The 27,590-nt window shown below is 43.1% G+C and overlaps 1 protein-coding gene across 8 annotated transcripts in view; it reads left to right on the top strand.

Annotated features, from left to right (window-relative positions):
* The window catches only part of ADGRL3 (adhesion G protein-coupled receptor L3), a 1,270,535-nt gene that overhangs the window by 395,495 nt on the left and 847,450 nt on the right, over positions 1–27,590 (top strand). For all 8 annotated transcript variants that reach the window (XM_063914936.1, XM_063914945.1, XM_063914955.1 and 5 more), the window contains exons 3-4: positions 15,985–16,198; positions 25,419–25,528. In XM_063914936.1, the coding sequence (XP_063771006.1) occupies positions 15,985–16,198; positions 25,419–25,528 (324 nt within the window). The remainder of the gene's footprint in view (positions 1–15,984; positions 16,199–25,418; positions 25,529–27,590) is intronic.

Here is a 27,590-nt window from a genome sequence, read left to right as displayed (position 1 = left end):
TTCAGACAAGGATGTTGAGTCTCTACAGAATGACTTAACAAGACTGGAGGCCTGGGCAGACAAATGGGGAATGAGGTTCAATATAGACAAATGTAAAGTTATGCACCTTGGGACTAAGAACAATCAGGCAGCCTATAAACTAAATGGGGAAAATGTAGGGATAACGGTAATTGAAAAGGATCTGGGTGTGCTCAGCGATAATAAACTTGGTAGCAGTTTGCAATGTAAAAATGCAGCAGCAAAGGCTAATAAGGTGTTATCATGCATAAAACGGGGTATGGAGACAAGGGATGAGAGTGTAATCCAGCCACTGTATAAATCATTGGTGCGGCCACACCTGGAATATTGTGTACAGTTTTGGGCACCATACTATAAAAAAGATATCTTGGAACTCGAAAGGGTTCAGAGGCGAGCCACCAAACTGGTTAAGGGGTTCGAGGCATTGGACTATAAGGAAAGACTTAGAAGGCTTGATATGTTCACACTGGAAAAGAGGCGACTGAGAGGGGACATCATTAATATTTATAAATACATTAAGGGACAATACAAGGATCTATCAAACAATGTGTTTACCAAAAAAACACTACATAGGACACGAGGACACCCACTGAGGTTAGAGGAGAAAAAATTCCATACCCAACGGAGAAAAGGATTCTTCACAGTAAGAGCAGTAAGGATTTGGAATTCTCTTCCAGAGAAGGTAGTAATGGTGGACACAATCAATAAGTTTCAAAATGGATTAGATAAATTCCTAGCTGAAATTTTTTTCCAGGGATACAGCATTTAATTAATATTTCTAAAAAAAATAAAAAATAAATAAATAATAAAATAAAATAATGTAATGTACAATAGGTTGAACTATGTAACCTCCACAGCAGATAACCACGGGCGTGGTTATCTGCTGTAGACGTTGTGACGTCACCCGCCGCGTCCGGAGCCGGCGAGAGAGATTGAGCGAGACGAAGCACAATGGTGACAGTGTTCCTTTCATTGAACTTGGATCTCTAAACCATAATGTATGTGGATATTACTCTTTTTTATAAAGTGATTACCTTTTAACTTACCAGTGCGCTCTCCTGATTCTTTCTAGCACAAATACTTACGGCTCCTGGGCTTGGGGCTGGATTGAGCTGCAAACTGGTGGAGTTGTGAAAAAAACTCTGGGAAACACGGACAGGCTGCGCAGGGATTGACTTTCTACCTATATATATATATATATATATATATATATATAGCATTCCAAGTCAGCCGGCACTCTGTGCTTTCATACAGCTGGTCCCGGTGCCCTGTGCAATAATCCACACATACCTCCAAGACCGCACGGCACTCGCAGGGACTCGTTTCACCAAAAAATTTAATGGCAGTGTTTCAAACAGTCAACATGTTTCGAGGCTGACGCCTCTTCCTCAGGACACACCAACAAACAACAACTAGACATACATTAAACATTTAAATACCTGATACCCAGGAGATCCACCCACCACGCTGATCGTCCACAGCTGCCTCCGTTGAAAGACCGCGGGCACCTCACTTCCGGGTCCACGCAGGCGGAAGTCGCATAGCAACCTCCAGCTTGTGTTCCAGCTGAGAGGAGCCAGCCACTACATCATCCAGCGGCGCTGCATACGGACGGAGCTGGGGGGGGAAGACAACAAACAAAAATACATATAAAAAATAATACATATAAAAACGTGATCACTTATTTAACCCATTCAACATCAGTATCCATAGGGGGGACAAATTAATACAACAAGAGTACATATAGTAACCCACTAGTTCGTAGAACCAAAATTCAGGGAATAATATATGCACCTGTCATTACTTTATATCCATAGCAACAGCTACCTCACATCAAGCAGTACACTAATAGCATTCTGTGCTATTACATCAAGCTATTCCAATGTATTTTTTTGTTTAATCCGTTGGGAGCAGTAGTACCCAACCGTGTGATCCACCTGGCCTCAGTTAAAATTAAAGATTTGGCTCTATCACCTCCACGAGGAGATTCTGGAATATGGTCTATTATAAAGTATTTCAAATCTGACAAAGAGTGAGGGCTCCTCTCAGCTGGAACGCAAGCTGGAGGTTGCTATGCGACTTCCGCCTGCATGGACCCGGAAGTGAGGTGCCCGCGGTCTTTCAACGGAGGCAGCTGTGGACGATTAGCGTGGTGGGTGGATCTCCTGGGTATCAGGTATTTAAATGTTTAATGTATGTCTAGTTGTTGTTTGTTGGTGTGTCCTGAGGAAGAGGCGTCAGCCTCGAAACATGTTGACTGTTTAAAATACTGGCATTAAATTTTTTGGTGAAACGAGTCTCTGCGAGTGCCGTGCGGTCTTGGAGGTATATATATATATATATATATATATATATATATGTAAAAACAAGGATTGTTACTGCGCCACATGCGATAAAAACAAATATGTTGTGTGATAGCTGGCTTATAAGACACTCCCCTACACTGCTAGTGGGGCGTCAGCTGTTTCCCTCAAATGGATACAGGGGTGGTAATTTACCTGAGATTAATGTAAGAAAAAGGAGGGGATGAGGGATAAATAGCGACCAAGGTGTCAATAAAATGGGTTGCCAGTTAAAATATTAAAAAGTATTTATTAAATTAGCATAAAAGAAACACATAAAAAAATGGGGACAACAATATATACACACAACTGAACTAAAAGCACTTAAATGAATATATGCACTTAAAAAATAATATAGAATTTTTCCTTATCTTAGAATGAGGTAGGTACAGGTCACCCAACGCGTTTCGTCTGATGAGACTTCTTCAAGGGGTATGGACAGAATGAGACAGTACATGCTTTTATAGCCAAAGGTGATCAGTGGGAGGGCCATGACATCACATATAGTCATGTGATGCAATTACATATTAAATCCTATAAGGCTGTTTATATATATAAAGCACTGCTTAACATGTTATTCTGGACTTAGTATAAGTAAAAACGAGTAGATGTACACTTAAAAAACGGATGAAACACAACGGCTCTGGAGTGATACAGGCTGAACTTCCGCCACACTTCCGGTGGCGGCGGACCCGACGCGTCACTTCCGCCCCACTTCCGGTGCTTATTGCGCATGCGCCCGCGGCGATTCCATGTTCTTATCCAGTTCTCACTGTCAGTGGCTGTAGTTCACAGGGGGAAGGAGCCAGTCTTAGTTAAGTCCCAAAGGTGGAAGCCATTTTGGGTGTACTTGTGTCCATAGATCTCCTGGTAGCAGCGGCCATTTTCTAGTAGTTCATCTGACAATAGCACTTGTCAGATGCCCCGGTATCCATGGTGATAATTAAACATAAAATAAGAGAGAATAGGAGTATCAGGAGCATGTCATTGTTTTGTAAACACCTAGTTTTAACATTATTTAAGAGAACATAGCTAAACAGGATTGAAAATAAAAAAAGCTGTATATTTGTAAATGCTTATGATTGCGGACATCATTATGGGAATGTTATTTGCGGACATCATGGGAATATGATGTAGAGGTCATGCTTGGTATATAATTTAGTACCACATAGCTTGTTAGTGCGGACATCATTATGGGAATGTTATTGCGGACATCATTATGGGAATTACTATTGCGGACACCATTATGGGAATATTATGGTATTGGTCAGTGTAGTACCACAAAGTGGAGAATTTAACGGCTCATGCACATATGCAAATAAATAAGACCATTATATACATTAAGATTGATAAATATATAAAAGTTTGGTGCGAGTGGAATAAATATATAAAAGTTTGGCGTGAGTGGAATTAAATTGCCTCAAGGGGGGTGTTCATTAAAATACCGTGCCTATGTATAAGTTAAATCCCTTATGGGTATAGGGAATGGTACATACAGTGAAATGGTGCACATTATAAAAGTGAAATAATAATGTGCGTACAATGTGACTCAGTGGGTCCGTATGTGCATGGAGTGTGACTTAACTAAAGGCCCATATACATTAGCGACATCGTCTAACGTCTCCCCTTCCCGGGCCGGCCGGTCGGCGGCCGCCTGTACGCACTGAGCGATATGACTGCTCAGATCGCTCAGTGACGTCACGCCCCCGCCAAGCCCTGCATGAAGGTCGTGGACGACAGTCCACATCCTTCATGCATGCCCTACCGACAGCGGCGATCGTTGCCGACCCGCGGGGCCGCGCATCGGTCGTCGCTGGCGGCATACACACTTAACGATAAAATGAGCGACGTCGCTCAAGGAGGGGGAAAATGAGCGACGTCGCTCATTATATCGTTAAGTGTGTATGGACCTTAAGACTGGCTCCTTCCCCCTGTGAACTACAGCCACTGACAGTGAGAACTGGATAAGAACATGGAATCGCTGCGGGCGCATGCGCAATAAGCACCGGAAGTGGGGCGGAAGTGATGCGTCTGGTCCGCCGCCACTGGAAGTGTGGCGGAAGTTCAGCCTGTATCACTCCAGAGCCGTTTTTCAGTGTGTTTCATCCGTTTTTTAAGTGTACATCTACTCGTTTTTACTTATACTAAGTCCAGAATAACATGTTAAGCAGTGCTTTATATATATAAACAGCCTTATAGGATTTAATATGTAATTGCATCACATGACTATATGTGATGTCATGGCCCTCCCACTGATCACCTTTGGCTATAAAAGCATGTACTGTCTCATTCTGTCCATACCCCTTAAAGAAGTCTCATCAGACGAAACGCGTTGGGTGACCTGTACCTACCTCATTCTAAGATAAGGAAAAATTCTATATTATTTTTTAAGTGCATATATTCATTTAAGTGCTTTTAGTTCAGTTGTGTGTATATATTGTTGTCCCCATTTTTTTTATGTGTTTCTTTTATGCTAATTTAATAAATACTTTTTAATATTCTAACTGGCAACCCATTTTATTGACACCTTGGTCGCTATTTATCCCTCATCCCCTCCGTTTTTATATATGTGTGTGTGTGTGTGTGTGTGTGTGTGTGTGTTGCAGCAAAGAGTAAAGCTGGCCATACACCTAAAGATTTATTGTCCAATCTAGCTGGTTGGAATGAAAATCTGGTAATGTATGGGAGCAAATAGCAATTGAACATATGCTCCGCAATGCCGGAAAACTGCCAATGACGATCATTAAGACAAACTGGTTAACTGAAATGGATATAACCAATTTGTCTGACTGACCAGTTTTGAATGTTTTTCAGTGTTGGGAGCAAATGGTCAAATGTTATTTGCCCTCACACATTACCAGATTTTTATTCCCACCAGCCAGATTGGACAATAAATCTTCAGATGTATTTGCCTTGTAAATTTGGCGGAGTGCAGTCACCTGTGCAAAGATGAAGCTGTGTGCAGCCAGGGTTAAGTTTTTTTTTTAGTTGCTGATTTGTAGTGCCTCTAGGACACAGGTTCTCAAACTCGGTCCTCAGGACCCCAAACAGTTCATGTTTTCCAGGTCTCCTCACAGAATCGCAAGTGGAATAATTAGCTGTACCTGCTGATGTTTTAAAATGTGTCAGTGAGTAATGAATACACCTGTGTTTCTGCTTGGAGACCTGCAAAACATGAAGTGTGTGGGGTCCTCTTGGGACAGAGTTTGAAAACCACTGCTCTACGAGGTAGTACACAGCAGCCACTGTCAAGCTATGTCTCTACAAGTAACAGAGGGTGGCTTAGCATTTGGAGGCCAAATTTAAATTTGCCACAGAGGCCAAAAGAAATATGGAGGAAATCCTATTGACTTTTACAAATGTGGCTGCAGGTCAGTAGACCCAAATACAAATACTGCAGTCCCGGATGCATGCTCAGCTAGAAAGCAATAAGCTGATGCATACTAAATCGTTCCTACTAAAGAAAGCAGGTCAGGAGCCAAATGTGCTACAGAAAAATGACAACGTCTGATAATATTGCTGCATATCTGCACACCTTTAAAAAGGTTGAGACTTGCCTAGGCTGCCAGAAAGAGGAATGGGTTAATAAGTTGGCACCATATTTAACTGGGGATTCTCAGAAAGCTTATACTGACCTTCCTGAGCAGCAAGCCAGTTTGTATACCCATTTTAAAACAGGTATACTTGTTAGGTTCCATGACTGGTGGTTTTCTTCTGCAGAGGCACCCCAAGTCCAATCAGACTGGGTAAAGCATGGTTAAAACCTAAATACGGTTAGCCGGGTTTTGGAGATGGTGGCCATAGATGACTGTATAGGAGTAATGAACCGAGAGATATAGAGCTGGGCTCTCCAGACTAACCCCCAGACTTTTATGGATTTATCCCTAGTTATTGAATGATCCTCTCACTAGGAAAGATAACAAAAATACCTGACCGGATCCCACAACTCGTGCCCGGGCCACCTACCCAGGTCCTGACGAAGTCTGACAAAAAAAATTCAGTGGTGAATTGTTAGGAATGTGTTAAGTCTAGGCATGCAAGTCGTGACTGTCCAACACACTGTGAACACATGTGGGTCAATCACCAGGTGCGAGTCTGTGAGTGCGAATTCTTTCATGAAATTCGCAGACATTCGCACAAATGCGTGTATCCAAGAATTTTTCAATCCAAATAAAAATGCCTATACGCGATACTCTCTTCGAAGAGTTGCAAATTTTCTACAATATGTGCTTTTCCTGGACCCCACAAAAGTGACAATTTCATTAGTAGAATCAACTAGAAGAATGTTAGCAGACAAAAGGAAAATACTTGATGCTATTAAACCCTTCAGTGGTGGGTTTTTAGAATTTGGCCACATCTCCCAGGGCAGGTTTTTAATTTTTTTTACCTGCGCGTTGCCAGGGGTGTCATGCTTTTTGCCAGGGGTTTTATGCTGTGGGTTCCATGCTCATTGCCACGGGGAATGCTCGTTGTCTAGGGGTAACTAGGGATGGCCATCGACCATCGATGATTCAAAATCATTAATGGTCTGTGACCGATGTAGAATACTTTTACCATCAATTGGAGAGAACCAGATGGTTTCCCGCCATCGATGGTTCAGTGCTACCCAATTTTATTCATTTATTTTCCTCCTTACAGTGTCAGGGCACTGAGCTTAGCTCCGCTCCCTGACACCCACCAAGCCACACCTCATGACTCTGATTGGTCCACATTTGTACAGTAATACAGTGATGACCATCAATGGGTAAAAACCAGCGATGAATCCATTCCAGATGGTTTTACACCATCGGTGTTATCCATCAATGGTGAACATTGATGGATAACCCACCGATGGCCATTCTTAGCAGTAGCATTTGCTAGTGCCCGCCAGCACTATAATCACCCCCTTCCTTCTCCCTTGTACTCCGCTCGGCGGGCAGAGTTTTGTGGAATGACGCGATTGCGTCATCCACTGGGCCGGCCGAGCAGAGTGTAAGGAGGGGAAAGGGGGAGCAGTGGCATGGTCCGGAAAATTTCCGGGGTTGCCAGTCTGCACAGCGCAGCTGGCCCCGTAAATTTTCCGGGCATGCCACTGAAGAGGTTAAAAGGTGTCAAATGGCAGATTTGTGTGTGTGTTTGTTTTTTAGATTTAAGTACAAAGGAATTAGACCAAAATTGCAAAAAAAACAAAAAACAAAAAACAATTAGAAAAAAGGGTACTTGTGGGGTATTTTGCTTTTTCCAAAGCAATTATTTATGGCTGAAATAAATTACATTTGGGGTGCATAATGAAACAAAAAAGTTGATTTAGGGGTAATTTGAGGCTATAAATAAATATATATATATATATATATATATATATATTTTTATATATATATATATATATATATATATATATATATACACTGCTCAAAAAAATAAAGTGAACACTAAAATAACACATCCTGGATCTGAATGAATGAATGAAATATTCTTATTAAATACTTTGTTCTTTACATAGTTGAATGTGCTGACAACAAAATCACACAAAAATTATCAATGGAAATCAAATTTATTAACCCATGGAGGTCTGGATTTGGAGTCACCCTCAAATTTAAAGTGGAAAAACACACTACAGGCTGATCCAACTTTGATGTAATGTCCTTAAAACAAGTCAAAATGAGGCTCAGCAGTGTGTTTGGCCTCCTGCACCCATTATAGATACGCCAGTGCTATGGGGGATGCTTTCTTGACCAATTTACCAGTTGAAGATGGCATTATCCATTGAAGACTATAGGCTGCATATACAGAAAAGCATCTACAGAGAGCTATCTGTAGGATCCCTTCCCACCACTCCTTACTCACCACTTGAGCATACCTGGCAGCTAGGGTTACCACCTCATCACTTTAATTCTGGACACATTAATTACACAGGTTCTGGGGCTGATTAAAAACAGGTAAAATGGAGTCTTTAAGTCAGCCAGCCACAGAACCTGTGTAATTAATATGTGTCCAGAATTAAAGGGATGAGGTGGTAACCCTACTGGCAGCAGGAAGTGAAAGTAACGTGATCGCTAATGTTATGGTTGTGTCAATGTTCCCTTCGTGATCAGGACCTGGAGGTGACATAACAAAAGGGTAGGAGAGAACTTCCGCCTTAAAGCACCTAAATGTTTTCTCCGTTTGTTTGAGGTTATTTTTTGTTTTCTATGCACCTTTGGACCCTCGCGGGCCCGCGTCACTTGCCACGCTGCGGGCTTGGTGTCTCACTTCGCTCACCACAGGTTACTATTCCAAATAGTTTGTGACATGGACCCAAGGGTTTATGGGAAAGGTCCTCTCCACGAAGGTAAACTAGATGCTACCCTAATGTTATCCCTTTACTTTTACACTTCACAGGGACTGCATGTGAATAATAGTACATTCTGGCATACTTAATTTCTTATTGCCGCAAACAGCCGCTATGAGAAATTATAATTATTGGGTAAAAAAACTGATAGTTAATAAATGGGCCCACTTATGAGCTGTATCAAGAAATATATCAATGTCTTTCCAGCGTGAATAATATTTATTGACAAAATTCAATTGTGATTTGAGGGTTAACCCATTTTAAAGCTCTCACATGAAAAACCAGGTACAAAAAATATCAGAGATATTTCTGACATTTTGCAGACAATAGTACATAAAATCAATGTATTGGTCTTTTCAATACCATATACAGTAATAAAAATAGACATTTAAAACATTTTAATAAAAACATAGTATAAACAAAATAAATTTCTTGCTTATAATTTGCTGCAGCTCATTTCTCAGAGGTCTATACAATTCTTTAAGCAGTGGACAGTGGATAACATTCCAGGATCATGTTGTCTTAAAGTGGCAATCATTTAAAAGGCAACACCAGCCTGGTATTCCTTTTTTAAATGATTCCCACTTTAAAACATTGGGCATTTTAAAACATCATGACAGACTTGCTGAAATCTTGCGGATGCCTTCAAGTGGCAGGCTATTGCATTTTCCTCTATATCTCATTGGCTGTCGATTTAGATACAGTACCTCCCTGGGCACTGAACTGATCTTTTTGTTTTCACAAAGTAAAATTAATGCCATCTCAAGGCTTTTTGATGCTTGATAAATAAGGTTCATTGGCCATTCCAATAGAGGGTATGAGGATGGTTGTAAAGTGCAATGCTGGTTAAGGCTGGAGACATCTCTGATTTCTGTGGTATTAAGAAAAGCATTGATGAGTCCTTAAACTGGCCATATTAGGGCATTATCTGGTGTGATTGACAAGTTTTCTCAGTATAGTGCTGCATTAATTAGTGGCCCTTTATAAATAAATATATTACAATTATATTACTTCTTTTTTGGACTTGGAAAGATATCATTAATCTGTTGTAGTGCAGCTAAAATCTTTGGTCAGTATTGTGGCTGTGACCTTAGGGGTAAGGAACAATTAGGATGACACATGTCTGATGATATGGATATAATCTTTTCCAATAATATATTTCAGCACATTAAAAAGAAATTCTACCTGCCTATTCTTAAATGTGGAATACAGATATTAAGGAATGTACAGTAAATCAAATTAAAATTTTAGTAATTAACATAGACAACTCTTCAGGAGCATATCCAACTAGCTGCATTCATTTTACCTCTGCGAATAACTTGTTATCACAACCATTTTTTTTATTTTTGCGGCTAGGTAGCCCCTGAAGAAAACTGCCTGGGTGCAGTTAAAATGGGCCAGTGTATTGGCTATGAAAATACTGCATACATGAATAAAGATTTTCCTTCTAAGCCAGTGGCTCTCAAACTCTGTCCTCAGGACCCCAAATAGTTCAAGTTTTGCTGGTAACCCAGTAGATGCACAGGTGTGTTCATTACTCACTGACATATTTTAAAGGATCCACAGGTAGAGCTACTTATTTCACTTGTGATTCTGAGAGGAGACCTGGAAAACATGAACTGTGTGGGGTCCTGAGGACCGAGTTTGAGAACCTATGTTCTAAACGGAATGTGAGTGCGGGTCCTATACTTTTCTCTGCCTGGAGAGGATGGGTGTTATTTATTCATTATGGACCCTGCACCGGTGCCGTCATATAAGGATTAGAGTGCTGTCTTACTGTCAACTTGTATTATTAAGGCTATGCATAGTGGTGGATTTAGGGATGAGGGGCCCCTAGGCACAACAGTAATACCCCCCCCCCCCACCTGCCTAATTTTATTTTATTTATTAATAAGCCTCATTTGATGATAGCCAATTTAATAGAACAAAAAAAGCCACAAACTGATTTTTTTTAATTATATGTAAATATATAGTAAGTAGGGCAGCTTACAGAGGTAGTATGTGCATGTCCTACCCGTTTATAATCCATTCAAGATGGCATATGGTACAGTGCAGTGAAAATATTTTGCATTTACTGGTACTTTTATGGCTGATAGTACCAACACAACCTATCAAATACAACCCCAAACAAGTTCCGCCCCTAGGTATGTGCCTCATGTGCCTAATGGGAAATTCGCTACGGACTATGCACACTTTCAATAGCCTTGGGGCCTAATTCAGACCTGATTGCAGCAGCACAATTGTTCTCTGAGGGGCAAACCCTATGCAGTGCAGGTGGAGCAGATATAACCTGTGCAGAGAGAGTTAGATTTGGGTGTGGTGTGTTCAAACTGAAATCTAAATTACAGTGTAAAAATAAAGCAGCTAGTATTTACCCTGCACAGAAACAAAATAAAATAACCCATCCAAATCTAACTCTCTGCACATGTTCTATCTAACCCCCCCCCCCCCCCTCCCCTGCACTGCAGTTTTGCCCATTAGAGAACAATGTTGCTGCTGCGATCAGGTCTGAATTAGGCCCTTGATATTCAAATGAAATAAGATGGTTGCAAAATTTTTTCCAGCTGATAACTACAAAAAAAGTCGAAAAATGGGGAACAGTCTGTATCTGAAAAAATGTAAAGAAAATATTGGGTAACAGTAACAATGTAAATTACTGTCCCAAAGAGAAGATTTTGTTCTTGCTTTAAATGACGACTGTGTGTGTGGTTTTTTTTTTAAAGGTAAAAAATATCATTATAAAGCAAACTTTTTTGTTTAAGTACAATGGTAAAAAAATTAAACCTGATAAAATTGAAATGATGTTCATTTTGAGGTTAGTTTATGCCATTTTATTTATTTATTTATTTTTGAATTAGGAAAAATCACAAGCAATTATTTTTCATTACAAAAAATACTTTAATTTTGGGGTGTATAAAGTAACATCAATAATGACATGTAATTATTGGACTAGTTAAGCTATTTGGAAACAACCATTTTCCTGATTACAGGGGGTGTCCAAGAGGTTCAGAACCTAGACTCAACATTTTTACATAATAGGACAATTGGTAATTGAGTAGGAATAACCTTGCAGCTGCAATTGGATATGCCCCTTAAACTTTAACTATTGTAAAAGCCAGGGCTGTAACTAGGGCAGTGCTAGAGGCGCTTTGCACACACTGCAGATGCTGCGTTGGCGGTGAACCACTGGCAGTACACGTAGGGCTACGTTGCACTATTGTCTGACCACCAACCCCCTTGCCATCGCCCGCTAGCAAGCTGCAGCACTGCCCATGGTGGACAGTGCCTGGCTCTGCTCCTCTCACTACTACAAGCAGATAGCCGGGCATCACTGCAGCTGCCCAAGCACATGCTCTGACCCTCCTGGCTTCCGCTCTGCATGCAGCCAGAGTCTCCTGGGACTCCAGTGCCCTGTGCTATGTGGAGCCTTGGTGTTTGGGCAGGGGCCAGGAAAAAGAACAGAGAACTGACCCAGGAGATGGGCGGGTCCAGTAAGCAGTAGCCAGGCAGGTCAGACAGCCCAGCCCCCAGCAGCAGCAAGTGGAGCACTACAGTATAGTGCATGTGCACCTGACAGTGAATGTAGCCCAACCCTGCCCAGGTCAGTGCCATCAGTCACCATCTCACAGAGATTGGGGAGGGGGGCTCTACCTTGGGTAATGTGTGTAAGGTGCTCTACCATAGCATAATGTGTATAAGGTGCTCTACTGTGGTGTAATGTGTGTAAGGTGCTCTACCTAGTGTAATGTATGTAAGGTGCTCTACGTGGCATAATATGTGTAAGGGGCTCTACTTGTTGTAATATGTGTAAGGGGCTCTACTTGGCGTAATATGCATAATGGGCTTTACCATGACATAATGTGTGTAATAGACTCTACCTGGCATAATGTGTATAATGGGCTTTACCGTGGCATAATGTGAGTAAGGGGTTCTACCTGGAGAAGTGTGTTTAAGGGGCTCTACATGGTGTAATGTGTGTATGGGGTTCTACCTGGCAGGATGTGTGTAATGGGCTCTACCTACCATAATGTGTGTAAGATGCTCTACTTGGCGTAATGTGTATAATGGGCTCTGCCATGGTGTTATGTGTGTAAAGGGTTCTACAGGCATAATGTGTATAATGGGCTCTACCATATCATAATGTGTGTAAGGGGCACTACCTGGTGTAATGCGTAAGGGGCTCTACCTGGTCCAATATGTGTAAGGGGCTCTACCTGGCATGATGTGTGTAAGGGGCTCTACCTGGTGTAATGTCTGTAAGATGCTACCTGGCGTAATGTGTGTAAAGGGCTCTACCTGGCGTAATGTGTGACAGGGGCTCTACTTCGCATAATGTGTAAAAGCGGCTCTACCTGGCATAATATGTGTAAGGGGCTCTACTTGATGTAATATGTGTAAGGGGCTCTACTTGGCGTAATGTGTATAATGGGCTTTACCGTGGCATAATGTGTGTAAGGGGTTCTACCTGGAGAAATGTGTGTAAGGGGCTCCACCTGGTGTAATGTATGTATGGGGCTCTCTGGCAGGATGTGTGTAATGGGCTCTACCTGCCATAATGTGTGTAAGATGCTCTACCTTGCGTAATGTATATAACAGGCTATACCTGGTGTAATGTGTGTAAGGGTTCTACCTGGCATGATGTGTGTCAGGGGCTCTACTTGGTGCATTGTGTGGAAAGGGCTCTACCTGGCGTAATGTGTGTAAGTTGCTCTACCTGGAATAATGTGTATAATGGGCTCTACCTGGCATAAAGTGTATAATGTGCTCTACTATAATGTAATGTGTTTATGGGGCTCCACTATGGTGTAATGTGTTAATGCGTGTAAAGGGGGACTACTTGGTGCAATGTGTGTAAGGGGTTCTACTTGGCATGATGTGTGTAAGGGTCTCTACCTATCATGATGTGTGTAAGGGGCTCTACCTGGCATAATGTGTGTAAGATGCTCTTCCTGGCGTAATGTGTGTAAGATGCTCTACCTGGCATAATGTGTTAATGAGCTCTACTTTGCATAAGGTGTATAATGTGCTCTACTGTAGTGTAATATGTTTAAGGGGTTCCACTATGGCGTAATGCGTTAATGCGTGTAAGGGGCTCTATCTGGCATAATGTGTATAATGAGCTTTACCGTGGCATAATGTGTGTAATGGGCTCTACCTGGCATAATGTGTGTAATGGGCTTTACCGTGGCATAATGTGTGTAAGAGGTTCTACCTGGAGAAATGTGTGTAAGGTGCTCTACTGTGGCGTAACGTGTGTAAGATGCTCTACCATAGCGTAATGTGTGTAAAGGGCTCTAGCTGGTGTAATGTGTGTAAGGGATTCTACCTGGCATGATGTGTGTAAGGGGCTCTACCTGGCATGATGTGTGTAAAGGGCACTACCTGGTGTGGTGGGTGGCAGGGGGCACCACATGTCTTTCTGGCACAGGGCACCAAGATGTCTAGTTATGGCTCTGGTAAAAGCTTCTACATCTAAATTCCTCCAGATTAGCTATATTTCTACACTACATTATAGTGTCCCTGTTACAACTCTAAACCAGATTGTGCATCTTATATTTTGTACTCTGTGAGAGGGGGACATAACATTGAGCAGACCATTAATGTATTCTATGTGGGGCCGATGCTGTATTGGTCTTAAGCCTGTTTGTATAGCATAAAGTATGCAAATGATTCTGTACATGCCCATAAAATTGTGCATGTGCTTGGCCCTCTCTATGTATGGAAAAGTGAGATAGGTGAGGAAAGAGGCATGAGAGCACAGACCAAATAGTGTTTTATATACGGTATAGTGGTGTGTTAGTGTTTTTTTTTCACAGCAAATCATTTGCTGTTACCTGAGTGCTGGAACAAATACACACTGATAATGGCCACTAGCACCTGCTGGCCCCTGCTGATTGCATATTCACATTTGAAGCTCTGCCCTCTTTAGTGATTGGCCGCAGCCTACCCTACCCATCTGCAGTGATGTCCATTAATGGGGTGCAAATCATTGATGGTTTCCAGTTAATGGTTTCAGACAATCATTGTTAATGTACAGTGAGGTAGAGGACTGCGCTCACTAACTAGTAGGGGGGTGATGGTGTATACTGGCTATATGGCTATACTTGAAGGTGTCCAGCCTTCTTGTGTTATAGATAAATATGGGAAGGTATGCGCAGCTCTGGGTAAATGAGAAGGGTGGGTTGGACAGGGGAAAGATAAATAGGTGAGTGACATGCACTGTTATACCATGATAATTTGTACCACACACGTGTGAAGAAACACCACACAACTGAACAGTGCATGTCACTCACCTATTTATCTTCCCCTCTCCAACCACCCCACCTTATTCCCATTTACCCAGAGTTGCACATGCCATCCCATATTTATCTAATTGTTATTAATGGCCAATAGCACCACTGATGGTGACCATCAATGGTTAATCCATTGGTGGCCATATATGGATTATAAATTTTTATATTTAAATCGCACCTACAGTATTAGCAAATGCATTTTTCACTATCAATACAAATGTTCACAAATCTTTTTCTTTTGGACATGGTTGGATGTAACTGTGTCTGGATACAGTATTGATTCAGTATGATTTCCCGACGGTCAGGGCACCGGCCGTCAGTATACGGACAACGAGATCCCGGCCGCCAGTATGCCAGCAGCGGGGCGTGTGCAAAGTGTCCCCTTGCAGGCTCACTGCCCTCGCCATGCTTGCCACAGGTTCTGTTCCTACTCTATGGGTGTCGTGGACACCCCCGAGTAGGAATAGACCCTGAGCACCAGGATTCTGGCTGTCTGCATTACAAGCTGTCGGGATTCTGGTGTCTGTATCTGACCGCCGTGATCCCGAAAGCCGGCAAATTAACTGCATCCCGTATGTATGCCCCATGCATGCTATTGGTGCAGAACTGGATCCACCTTGTCTCCGGATCAGCTTAAGCTGTAAATACACTCTCTCTTTTTTTTTTTTGTAATTCAAAACTCATCTGCTAAACCAGGTTTAGGCAACCTGTGGCCTCGCAATTGTTTTGCTGTTAGGGCATACAACTGGCAAGGCACGCTAGGGTGCCAGATGTTCTCCATCCCTGTGCTAAACTGTGTATGGTGAATGAAGAAGATGGAAATATTTTGTGAATGGTAGCAAGTATATACTATCTGTAACCATTTATGTACAATAAAAATTCAAGGAAAATAAACTTTCACAATTCAGATGATGCTAATATTTTACCAATGTTATTTTAACTGGTGTTGTTAACTTTTATTTTTAAGGTAAAATAATTCTAAAATTCTGTTTGCTAAATGAAAAGTATTTGTGTCACCCTGCAGCTTTCAGCCGTGCTCCAATTCCTATGGCAGTTGTTAGGAGGGAACTGTCGTGTGAGAGCTACCCAATAGAGTTGCGTTGTCCTGGGACTGATGTTATCATGATTGAAAGTGCCAACTACGGAAGAACAGATGATAAAATTTGTGACTCCGACCCAGCTCAGATGGAGAATATTCGGTGTTATCTTCCAGATGCCTATAAGATTATGTCCCAGAGGTAAGTTTCTTCTGTTGTACAGTACTTACTTTTCTGTGTTTTATAGTACTGTATATCACAGTTGCCCTTCCTATTATATCATTTCACTGTAAATTTCAAAACTGAAAACTTTTTTTTTAAAGGCTTGGGAATATACAGGTTGAGTATCCCATATCCAAATATTCCGAAATACGGCATTTTTTTAGTGAGAGTTAGATAATGAAATCTTTGTTTTCTGATGGCTCAATGTATACAAACTTTGTTTAATACACAAAATTATTAAAAATATTGTATTAAATGACCTTCAGGCTGTGTGTATAAGGTGTATATGAAACATAAATGAATTGTGTGAATGTACCCACACTTTGTTTAATGCACAAAGTTTTTTAAAATATTGACTAAAATTACCTACAGGCTGTGTGTATAAGGTGTATATGAAACATAAATGTGTTCTGTGCTTAGACTTGGGTCCCATCACCATGATATCTCATTATGGTATGCAATTATTCCAAAATACGGAAAAATCCGATATCCAAAATGCTTCTGGTCCCAAGCATTTTGGATAAGGGATACTCAACCTGTATTAATATGGGAGCTGCAAAATCACGGAGAAATGTGTGACTGTGGACAAAAAATTAATTTGGCAAAATAACTGTGGGCGTGATTGATGATGATGCTACGTGGGCATTGTTTCACACAGCTAATGAAATCCAAAACATTATTTAAAAGAGCTTTATTCAACTGCAGTATAGCATGACAAAATTCAACACAGAGTTAATTCTAATAAATTACTGTCAAAGACAGAAGTCATTAGAGTGACTGACCACTATAAATATAAGATGCTTTTTAACTTATATACTGTCCAGTACAAACTAATAACCACTATACATTGGATTAAAATTACCATTATATAACATAATACTTGCTAACTTTACTATGTAAATCTGATGTACTACCTTTGATCTCTTTTTCTCCCGGCACACCAAAATGCTGGAATAGGATGAGTCTGAAATTATAAAGTCCCAGTCAAGAAACCCCATAAAAAGTAAATCATACAAATAATTGGTGACTCTGTTCTTCCCTGTACCAGACATGATGCAACAGTGCAGAAAAGAACTAAAGTGTAAAGAACTGGAAATGGAGCACCCCATGGGAAGTCACCTATCTGTGGAAAACACCACATGGGAAGTCACCTATCTGCTTGAAACACCACCTGTAGGGACTGTAACACACGCTCCGGTTTTTCCCGGATGGCAAAAAGCTGGACAAACTTTGTCCGTTTTTTTGCCATCCGGGAGGGTCTTTCACACACAGCGGCTTTGAGCCGTGTGTGATGCTGTGCGCATGCGCAGCATTAGACACTGCTTGAAAAAAAAAAACGTGTGGGAAAGCCCCCTTTCACACACACGGTCCACTGCCTTCAAAGACGGCACGGCCCGGCAGCCGGAGCTTCCAGTGGATATTTCCAGCTGCAACCCGGCAGCCGGGCCGGGGCCGTGCAGTTTGAAAGGACCCTACCCTTTGCGCTGTTCATTACAATACCAGCACGGGAAAAGCCATCCGGCTTTTTACCGGCCGGCAAAAGCCGGCGCGTCTGTTACAGCCCTAAGAGTCAAAGTACAAAAAGAGAAGGTGTAAATCCGTATCAATATCAAGCTTTTCCAAAAGAGTGATCTTTCCCTATACATTCACCAAATGCAACACATCATCCAAAGGCTGGAAATTAACTTTACAGAGGCTGCATTCACGTCCTGGATATGAAGTGTTGGATAAGGCAAAACTGTCCAGCCTCCTTAGGAACCACACCCTTGGGTACAAAGCCTGTCCCATGAAGGCAGGCTCAGCAAAAAGTTCACATATCCTACCAAGAAGATTTTATTCCCAGATCACCTCAGGCAAGTTTCTAGTAGAACTAAAATCATGTCAGGACCTTGAATGAATAACACCCTTAATAGGCACCACGAATGCCAGGGAGAATTCTTCCCATAAATATCCACATCTACCCTATTAGTACCAATCTAGCCACTTAGCATGGACTCTAGATTCATGAGATAATCCACAGTACTCAGATGCACTCATGAGCAGGCTGGGCAAGGGGGATGACTAATGTGGCATGAGCGCATTAGCAGTACAGGCAGACCGGCTGAAAAATACATTAGGAACTCATAGTGGCCGTTGTTATAGGAATAGCACTTTCCACTGGACTTGCATCTGGGAGTAGGATGCACCTGACACTTGACCAAGGGACCACCTTTCCAAAGGATTAAGGGCTGGTAAACAGAGCTGTATGATGTCCAGTCATGCCTCTACGTCTTGCTATGGCCATTAGGGTCCAGCTAGTGAACTCTGTCAGGTACTGTAGTCTCACACTTCTGTTACTGTGACGTGGAAATTCAGTCCACTCAGTCAAGGTAATGCCTTCACTCTGTCTCGACTCAGACCAAAAATTCTTCCCCAGCCAGTGGGACGTGTTCCCTGAAACATGTAGTAATTGAAGTGAGATTCTGTTATTTATGCATTATTATGATGTTATGCTTTATTTATAAAGTTTTATATTTTTTATAATGAGAATATAAATATTTTTTTCTGATACTGTTTTTTTTAAATTGATACTGTGAATACTGACTACAAAGCAGATACAGTATACTTATTACTCATTGAACTGAAGTGAGTAAATCCTGTTCCTTTGCTGGCTCCTATGAGGGGGTCACTAATAAGAATGTATTATTTTGCACTAACCATATGGGATTATTGAACACTAAAGAATTAAGGGTTTGGAAATACATTGGTGTGTTATCAGGTAATCATTACTGCACTGGAGGTGATATATTGCACCAAGCCATCCTGAGGGGTATCCGTTTGGATGGTCGACAGTCATTAGGTCGACCACTATTGGTCGACATTGACATGGTCGACATGGACACATGGTCGACACATGAAAATGTTCGACACATGAAAGATCGACACATGAAAAGGTCGACATGAGCTTTTCACATTTTTTTTCTTTTGGGGAACTTTTCCATACTTTGGACTACGATTGGGAACGGTAATCTTGCCCGAAGCATGGCGAGCGAAGCCGTGCACTAATTGGGGTTCTCCGTACTTTACGCAGAAAACTACACCAAAAAAGTAAAAAAAAACCCTCATGTCAACCTTTTCATGTGAAGACAATTTCCATGTGTCGACCATTTGTCCATGTCGACCATGCCAATGTCGACCAATAGTGGTCGACCTAATGACTGTCAACCATAACATGGTCGACCATTCATACCGGAACCATCCTGAGGTAGCCCGATAGGTTGCAACCACTAGCTAAACAAATTTTCTCTTATGTTCTAGAGGATGCTGGGGTCCACATTAGTACCATGGGGTATAGACAGGTCCACTAGGAGCCACTGGCACTTTAAGAGTTTTAGAGTGTGGGCTGGCTCCTCCGTCTATGCCCTCCTACCAGAGTTTAGAAAATGTGCCCGGAGGAGCCGGTCATAGCTAGGGGAGCTCCTAGAGCTTCTTTAGTTTTATTTTTTTCTAAGTGTTAGTTTAGGAACAGGGAGGCTGCTGGCAACAGCCTCCATGCGTTGTGGGACTAAGGGGGGGAGTAGTGTCCGCCCTGCGGGGTCTGAGCCACTATCTCTGCTGACAGGACACTGAGCTCCTGAGGGTGCTGATCGTTAGCCGCTCCAGGCATCCGCTCACTCACGCAGCATGCCGCCACCCCCTTACAGAGCCAGAAGATTTCGGTAGCGAGTGAGTCACCGCCAGATCCCAAAAAGGGTTCTGGTTGCTTTTCCCTTCCCTGAGGATAGGAAAAAATGGGAAAACCCACCCATTGTTGACGCATCTGTCTTCAGACTGTCTAAAAAGGTGGTTTTACCTGTCCCTGGATCTACCGCATTAAAAGAACTGGCTGATCATAAGATTGACTCTACACTCAAATCCATTTACACTGCTTCAGGAGTGGCGTTAAGGCACACTATTGCCTGTGCGTGGATTTCTAAAGCCATAGTAAAGTGGTCAAGCACATTACTAGAGGATTTGGATACAATGGATAGAAGTGACATTGAATTGTTTTTACGTAACATACAGGATTCTGCGGGGTTCATGGTGGAATCCGTGGAGGACCTGGGTACGTTGACTGCGAGGATATCTTCCATGTCGGTATCAGCTCGCAGGGGACTCTGGCCATGCCAATGGTCTGCAGACGCAGAGTCCAGGACAAGTGTGGAGAACCTACCCTACACAGGTCAGGCTCGGTTTGGGGAAGCATTGGATGCGTGGATTTCCATGGCAACCGCGGGTAAGTCACCTTTCCTTCCCTCTGCTACACCCCCTACACAGAAATCAGCTGCTTTGCAGTCCTTTCGGACCGCTAAGGCCAAAAAGTCCAAGCCTCCTACCACCTTCTTTAGAGGTGGTCGTGTGAAATCCAAAAAGCCTGCTCCCACAGGCTCCCAGGACCAGAAACCTGCTTCTGCTTCATCAAAATCCTCAGCATGACGGTGGACCGCACAGCTTGGAGGAATAGTTGGTGGGTGTGAGACTCAGGCGTTTCAGGCACGTCTGGGTGTCGTCCGACCTGGTTCCCTGGGTACAGGATATTGTGTCCCAGGGGTACAGACTGGAGTTTCAAGAACTCCCGCCACACCGATTTTTCAAATCAGGCTTGCCAGCCTTGCTGACAGACAGGGCTATCCTACAGGAAGCCATTCTAAAATTGGAAAAGTTACAGGTCATTGTTCCAGTTCCACCTCATATGCAAAACTAAGGTTATTATTCGAACCTTTTCGTGGTACCGAAACTGGATGGTTCGGTCAGACCAATTTTGAACTTGAAATCGCTGAACCCTTATCTGAAGGTGTTCAAATTCAAAATGGAGTCTCTCAGGGCAGTGATCTCAGGTCTGGAGGAGGGAGAGTTTCTGGTATCCCTGGATATCAAGGATGCGTACCTCCACATTCCGGTTTGGCTGCCGCACCAGGCTTATCTCAGATTTTCACTGTTAGACAGTCACTATCAATTTCAGGCGCATCCATTCGGCCTCTCCACGCCACCGAGGGTGTTCACCAAGGTGATGGCAGAGATGATGGTTCTCCTCCGCAGATAGGGGGTGAACATAATCCCATATCTGGACGATCTGCTGATGAAGGCATCATCCAGGGAGACATTGTTGCAGTCCATTGTTCTCACGACTCATCTGCTCAGGGAACACTGTTGGATCCTGAACCTTCCAAAATCACGTTTGGAGACGACAAGGAGATTGTCTTTTCTGGGAATGATCCTCGACACGGAAGTGCAGAGGGTGTTTCTGCCAGAGGAGAAAGCGTTGGTGATTCAGACAATGGTCCGGGATGTCCAGAAGCCAGCCTGCGTATCGGTTCATCAGTGCATTTGCCTTCTGGAGGAAGATGGTTGCCTCTTACGAGGCTCTATGGAAGGTTTCATGCTCGGTCCTTCCAACTGGATCTCCTGGACAAGTCGTCGGGATCTCATCTACACATGCACCAGAGAATACGTCTGTCGCTGAAAGCCAGGATTTCACTCCTCTGATGGCTGCAAATACGTCACCTTCTGGAGAGCTGCAGGTTCAGGAGTAAGGACTGGATCCTTCTAACCACGGATACGAGTCTCCGGGGCTGCAGGGAAGGTGGTCAAGCCTGGAATCCAGCCTTCCAATAAACATTCTGGAACTAAGAGCCATCTACAACGGTCTTCTCCAAGCGGCCCATCTTCTGCGAAATCGAGTTATTCAAGTGCAGTCGGACAATGTAACGACGGTGGTCTACATAAACTGACAGAGCGGAACGAAGAGCAGAGTAGCAATGTCAGAGATAACAAGAATCATCCTCTGGGCAGAAATACATGCGTTGGCGCTGTCTGCAATCTTCATTCCGGGAGTAGACAACTGGGAAGCGGACTTCCTCAGCAGACACGATCTCCATCCAGGAGAATGGGGGCCTCCATCCGGAGGTGTTCACGGCGGTGACAGATCTTTGGGGTGTACCTCAAATAGACATGATGGCCTCCTGTCTCAACAAGAAGCTTCTGAGGTATTGTTCCAGGTCAAGGGACCCGCAAGCCGTGGCAGTGGATGCCCTGGTGTCTCCATGGGTGTTCCAGTCGGTGCACGTGTTTCCTCCACTTCCACTCATTCCAAGAGTTCTAAAACTCATAAGGAGAACAAGAGTTCAGGCAATCCTCATTGCTCCTGACTGGCCAAGAAGGGCTTGGTACACAGATCTTCTGGATCTACTGCTGGAAGATCCGAAGCCTCTTCCTCTTTGGGAGGACCTGTTGCAACAGGGACCGTTCACTTCTCAAGACTTACCGCGACTATGTTTGACGGCATGGAGGTTGAACGCCAGATATTAGCTCGGAAAGGCATTCCGAATAAAGTCATTCCTACCCTGATACAGGCTAGGAAAGGAGTAACGTCTAAACATTACCATTACATTTGGAAAAAGTATGTATCTTGATGTGAATCCAAGAAGTTTCCTATGGTGGAGTTTCAACTGGGACGGTTTCTCCTCTTCCTGCAGGCAGGTGTGGATATGGGTCTGAGGTTGGGATCCGTAAAGGTTCAGATTTCGGCCTTATCCATTTTCTTCCAGAAACAATTGGCTGCCCTCCCTGAGGTTCAGACTTTTTTGAAGGGGGTTCTGCACATCCAGCCTCCCTTTGTGCCGCCTACGGCGCCCTGGGATCTTAACGTGAAGACTGTCACTTTGTTGGCCTTAGCTTATAATAGACGTGTGTCGGAGTTGGGGGCTTTGTCCTGTAAAAGCCCCTACTTGATCTTCCATGAAGATAGAGCTGAGCGCCGGACACGTCAGCAGTTCCTTCCGAAGGTTGTGTTGGCTTTTCATATCAACCAACCTATTGTGGTGCCAGTTGCTACTGACTCCTCAATTTCATCAAAGTCCTTAGATGTTGTAAGGGCTCTGAAAATCTATGTGAATAGGACTGCTCGTCACAGAAAATCGGACTCTCTGTCCTGTGTGATCCCAAGAAAATTGAGTGTCCTGCTTCTAAGCAGACGATCTCTCGCTGGATCAGGTTTACTATCCACATGCGTATTCTACGGCAGGATTGCCGTGTTCAAAATCTGTTGAGGCCCACTCTGCTCGTAAGGTGGGTTCTTCCTGGGCGGCTGCCTGGGGTGTCTCGGCTTTACAGCTTGGCAGAGCAGCTACTTGGTCAGGGTCGAATACGTTTGCTAAGTTCTACAAGTTCGATACTTTGGCCTCTGAGGACCTAAAGTTTGGTCAATCGGTTCTGCAGGAGCCTCCGCGCTCTCCCTCCCGTTCTGGGAGCTTTGGTACATCCCCATGGTACTAATGTGGAACCCAGCATCCTCTAGGACGTAAGAGAAAATAGGATTTTAATTACCTACCGGTAAATCCTTTTCTCGTAGTCCGTAGAGGATGCTGGGCGCCCGCCCAGCGCTTCGTTATCCTGCATTGATTTATTGGTTCAGTACTGCTTTGTTCTTGGTTAAGTACTGTTTTTTACTTGGTTAAGTAATATTGTTCAGCCGTTGCAGATTTTTCAAGCTGTTTAGTTTGGTTTGCCTTGTATGTGTGAGCTGGTGTGAATCTCACCACTATCTGTGTAAAATCTTTCTCTCGAAGTTGTCTGTCTCCTCGGGCACAGTTCCTATACTGAGTCTGGTAGGAGGGGCATAGAGGGAGGAGCCAGCCCACACTCTCAAACTCTTACAGTGCCAGTGGCTCCTGGTGGACCCGTCTATACCCCATGGTACTAATGTGGACCCCAGCATCCTCTACGGACTACCAGAAAAGGATTTACCGATAGGTAATTAAAAACGTATTTTCAAGGTACAGTAGTTGATCAGCACAGGGGACCAATGCTACTAATTCTAAACTACTAGTTAGCTAATTTGGGACAGGGATTATGAGCTCCAAAGATGAATTTCTACCCATTGTTGTCCAGTCACACCCATTTGATCTGCAAGAGCTCCCTCAGATTCCCCTGAGCTAACCTCTCCAGAGGGTAATGCTGCAAACCATACAAGTAGAGGCAATCTGACAGCATTATGATATGCATCTATACACTACAGCGAGGATTTGCACTCTGTTTTTCGATATGTTAATTTAAAATAAATGTTTATAAAAGTCCGTTGAATTTTTTGTTTGTAGAGTATGAATCAACTAATATAAACCAATGTCAACAAAGCGAGCGGTAACAAAGGGAGATAACTCTATCACTGCGTCTGCCATTTATGTCGTACAGTCTTTATAATGACAGAAGCTGATAGGTTGCTTTGGGCAACTGCTCCACTTTATCTCACTCCAAGGCTAGATATTTCTTCCCTTTAGTCTAAATGTCAGTGTATAAGGTCATCATATGGAAAGGTTCTATTTCTCGTGTAACTCAAATAGTTGCTCGGTATCCAGGCAGATTACTCTCCACGGAATACATACTATTTGCCAGAGCCCAAGATGCCGGCTGTCAAGATACCGACTGCGGCATCCCAGTCGCCAGTATGCCGGCAGCAGGGCGAGCGCTAGAAAGCCCCTTGAGGGCTCCCTGCACTCTCCATGGACACCCATAGAGGGAGAAAAGCATGTGGCGTCGGTATTCGCCTTTCGGGATTCCAGTGTCGGCATTGTGACTGTCAGGATCCCGACAGCTGTTCTTGTGATTGCCTCCCCTCTCCACCACCATCTCTGTAAATGACTACTAGTTGGAAGTTCATGGCTGTAATATTGCCATGGTAACAACTTTTAAAAGCAGAGCCTAAAGCATCCTAGAAACTTGGAAATATACAAACTGAGAACGTAAGGTTTATGAGGGAGCATAGACACTGGAGTTTGTGATTTTATGTTGCTAAGCTTACAAATTCTGTTTGTGATGTGTGACAGTATCTCCCTCTCCAGTGATTTCCATCCAGTCAGATGAATGTACTTGCCTATGCATAGTTGTTTATTCCAGTCATCTAAATTGCCTGATTTCATTTTTCCTCATAGAAGTGTATGGGTTGGTGGTAAGTGGAGGTGAATGGTAAATCTCTTATTTCTCCAGCATTAACCCTCTGAAAAAAAATGGAATAAAGCAGTAAAGACCTTACTTTCACTGAAAAAAAATATTTTCACTGCTTGATAAATAGAGCCCTAAAACATAAAGTGTGTTCATGTTAGCAGTAGCACTTCAAAAAAATAGTGTTCATGTGTTACTTTATTAAGGTGCATGATGAGGTTTTTAAAATGATTTTCTATTTCAGATGCAATAACCGGACACAGTGTGCAGTTGTAGCTGGACCAGATGTGTTTCCTGACCCATGCCCAGGAACTTACAAATATCTAGAAGTCCAGTATGAGTGTGTACCTTACAGTATGTATAGCTCTTCTTCCAATGTATTTTACCTATGGTACAGTTGATATTTTTGTTGAATTTACATGTTCATTATTTCCAAGCTTGTTTTGAAAATATGACTTCATTATTACACTGGGAATGTTGTATAATTTGTATAGTTGGTATTTGTTTAACATTTAAATAGGCCTCTGACAATTTCGACTATGTTTATATCTGAAACAATGGCCCTCATTCCGAGTTGATCACTAGCTGCCGTTGTTCGCAGTACAGCGATCAGACTAAAAATCGGCACTTCTGCTCACGCGCGACGTACTTTCACAAAAGCCGATGCAGTTTTACACAAGCTCTAGCGCCGCTTTTCAGTCGCACTTCTGGCCGCAGAGTGATTGACAGGAAGTGGGTGTTTCTGGGAGGTAACTGACCATTTTCAGGGAGTGTGTGAAAAAACGCAGGTGTGCCAGATAAAAACGCAGGAGTGGCTGGAAAAACGTAGGCGTGGCTTGGCGAACGCAGGGCGTGTTTGTGACTTCAAAACAGGAACTAAATAGTCTGAAGTGATCGCAAGGTAGGAGTAGGTCTGCAGCTACTCTGAAACTGCACAATTTTTTTTGTAGCAGCGTTGCGATCCTTTCGTTCGCACTTCTGCTAAGCTAAGATACACTCCCAGAGGGCGGCGGCTTAGAGTTTGCACTGCTGCTAAAAGCAGCTAGCAAGCGAACAACTCGGAATGAGGTCTAATATCCAGGGTCTCTCTCTCTCTCTCTCAACATCGCACAGATGTTTTCCTTATTAAGGTGGGTACACACTAGGCAATGTGCTCTACGGGCGACGTCGCCTAGTGTTTCCCCTCCCGGGCCGGGTTGGTCAGCGGCAGTGCATACACACTGGGCGATATGCAAACCATATCACTCAGTGATTCACGCGGCGGCCGGGCCATGCATGCAATTTTTGGACGACAAATTGAGCTGCATTCACGGTCGACAGCGAGGGTGATTAAAACCCGTGGGGCCGCACATTGTGCGGCGGCAGCATACACACTTAGCAATAAATTAAACGCTCAGGAAGAGTCATAATGAGCGATGTTGTTTAATTTATCGCTAAGCGTTTACTTCAGAATCCCTATTGTAGTTCGTATTGTTAAGACGTCTCCTTCTTAGCACCCCCCCTTATATGGGCCGGCTGCTGTTCTCCAGTGAGCCTGCTGTTCAGGGCAGGCCCCAAAGGTATCTAAAGTAAAGGACAAGAAAAGTGCCGTCTGATGTAGCATATTGTTAAGAAGTGGAGTACCCTCCACCCCACAAGGCCCCATGTGTTTTATGGAGTACCTTAAATGGTGGAAGAATACCACTCTTTGTACTGTGGTCTGTATATAGTTATGGATGTACACGTCACATCTTTAGGATGGGTTCAAATCCCCACAAAAGGCCTAATACAAGGTTGAGTGTAAAACAACATTTTCCTCTAATGGGCAAATCCATGTGCATTGCAGGTGGGGCAGATATAACGTGCAGAGAGAGTTAGATTTGGGTGGGTTATATTGTTTCTGTGCAGGGTAAAATACTGGCTGCTTTAATTTTACACTGCAATTTAGATTTCAGTTTGAACACAACCCACCCAAATGTAACTCTCTCTGCACATGTTATATCTGCCCCACCTGCAGTGCACATGGTTTTTCCCATTAGAGGAAAATGTTGTTTTGCAATCAGCCTTGAATTAGGCCCAAAGTGCAGTACTCATCACAGTATAGTCCGGGATACAAATATAGAAAAAGAAGAGTAGGCACAATAGTGTGATACCATTTAACACAACATTTATTTAGATAAACAAAAATGCCCATACATATAAAAAAGAGTTTAAAAGCTTATCTGAAATTCCTTTCAATGTGCATACAGGATCAGGTAGAGAGTAAGGACAATTTGACTTACTCTCTACCTGATCCTGTATGCATTTTTCACATGACCCTGTCCAACTATGTAACCTAAATACATGTCTTCTGTCAGGGCCACTGCACATTTCTCAGGGTTAGCTGTGAACCTTGCAGATCTCAATGAGGCCAGTACTTGCCTCATCTTTAGGATTA

Source organism: Pseudophryne corroboree, chromosome 1 (genome assembly GCF_028390025.1).
Source record: "Pseudophryne corroboree isolate aPseCor3 chromosome 1, aPseCor3.hap2, whole genome shotgun sequence".
Taxonomy (NCBI): domain Eukaryota; kingdom Metazoa; phylum Chordata; class Amphibia; order Anura; family Myobatrachidae; genus Pseudophryne; species Pseudophryne corroboree.
The sequence above is the reverse complement of the archived record's forward strand: the minus strand, read 5'-3'. Positions and strand labels throughout refer to the sequence as shown.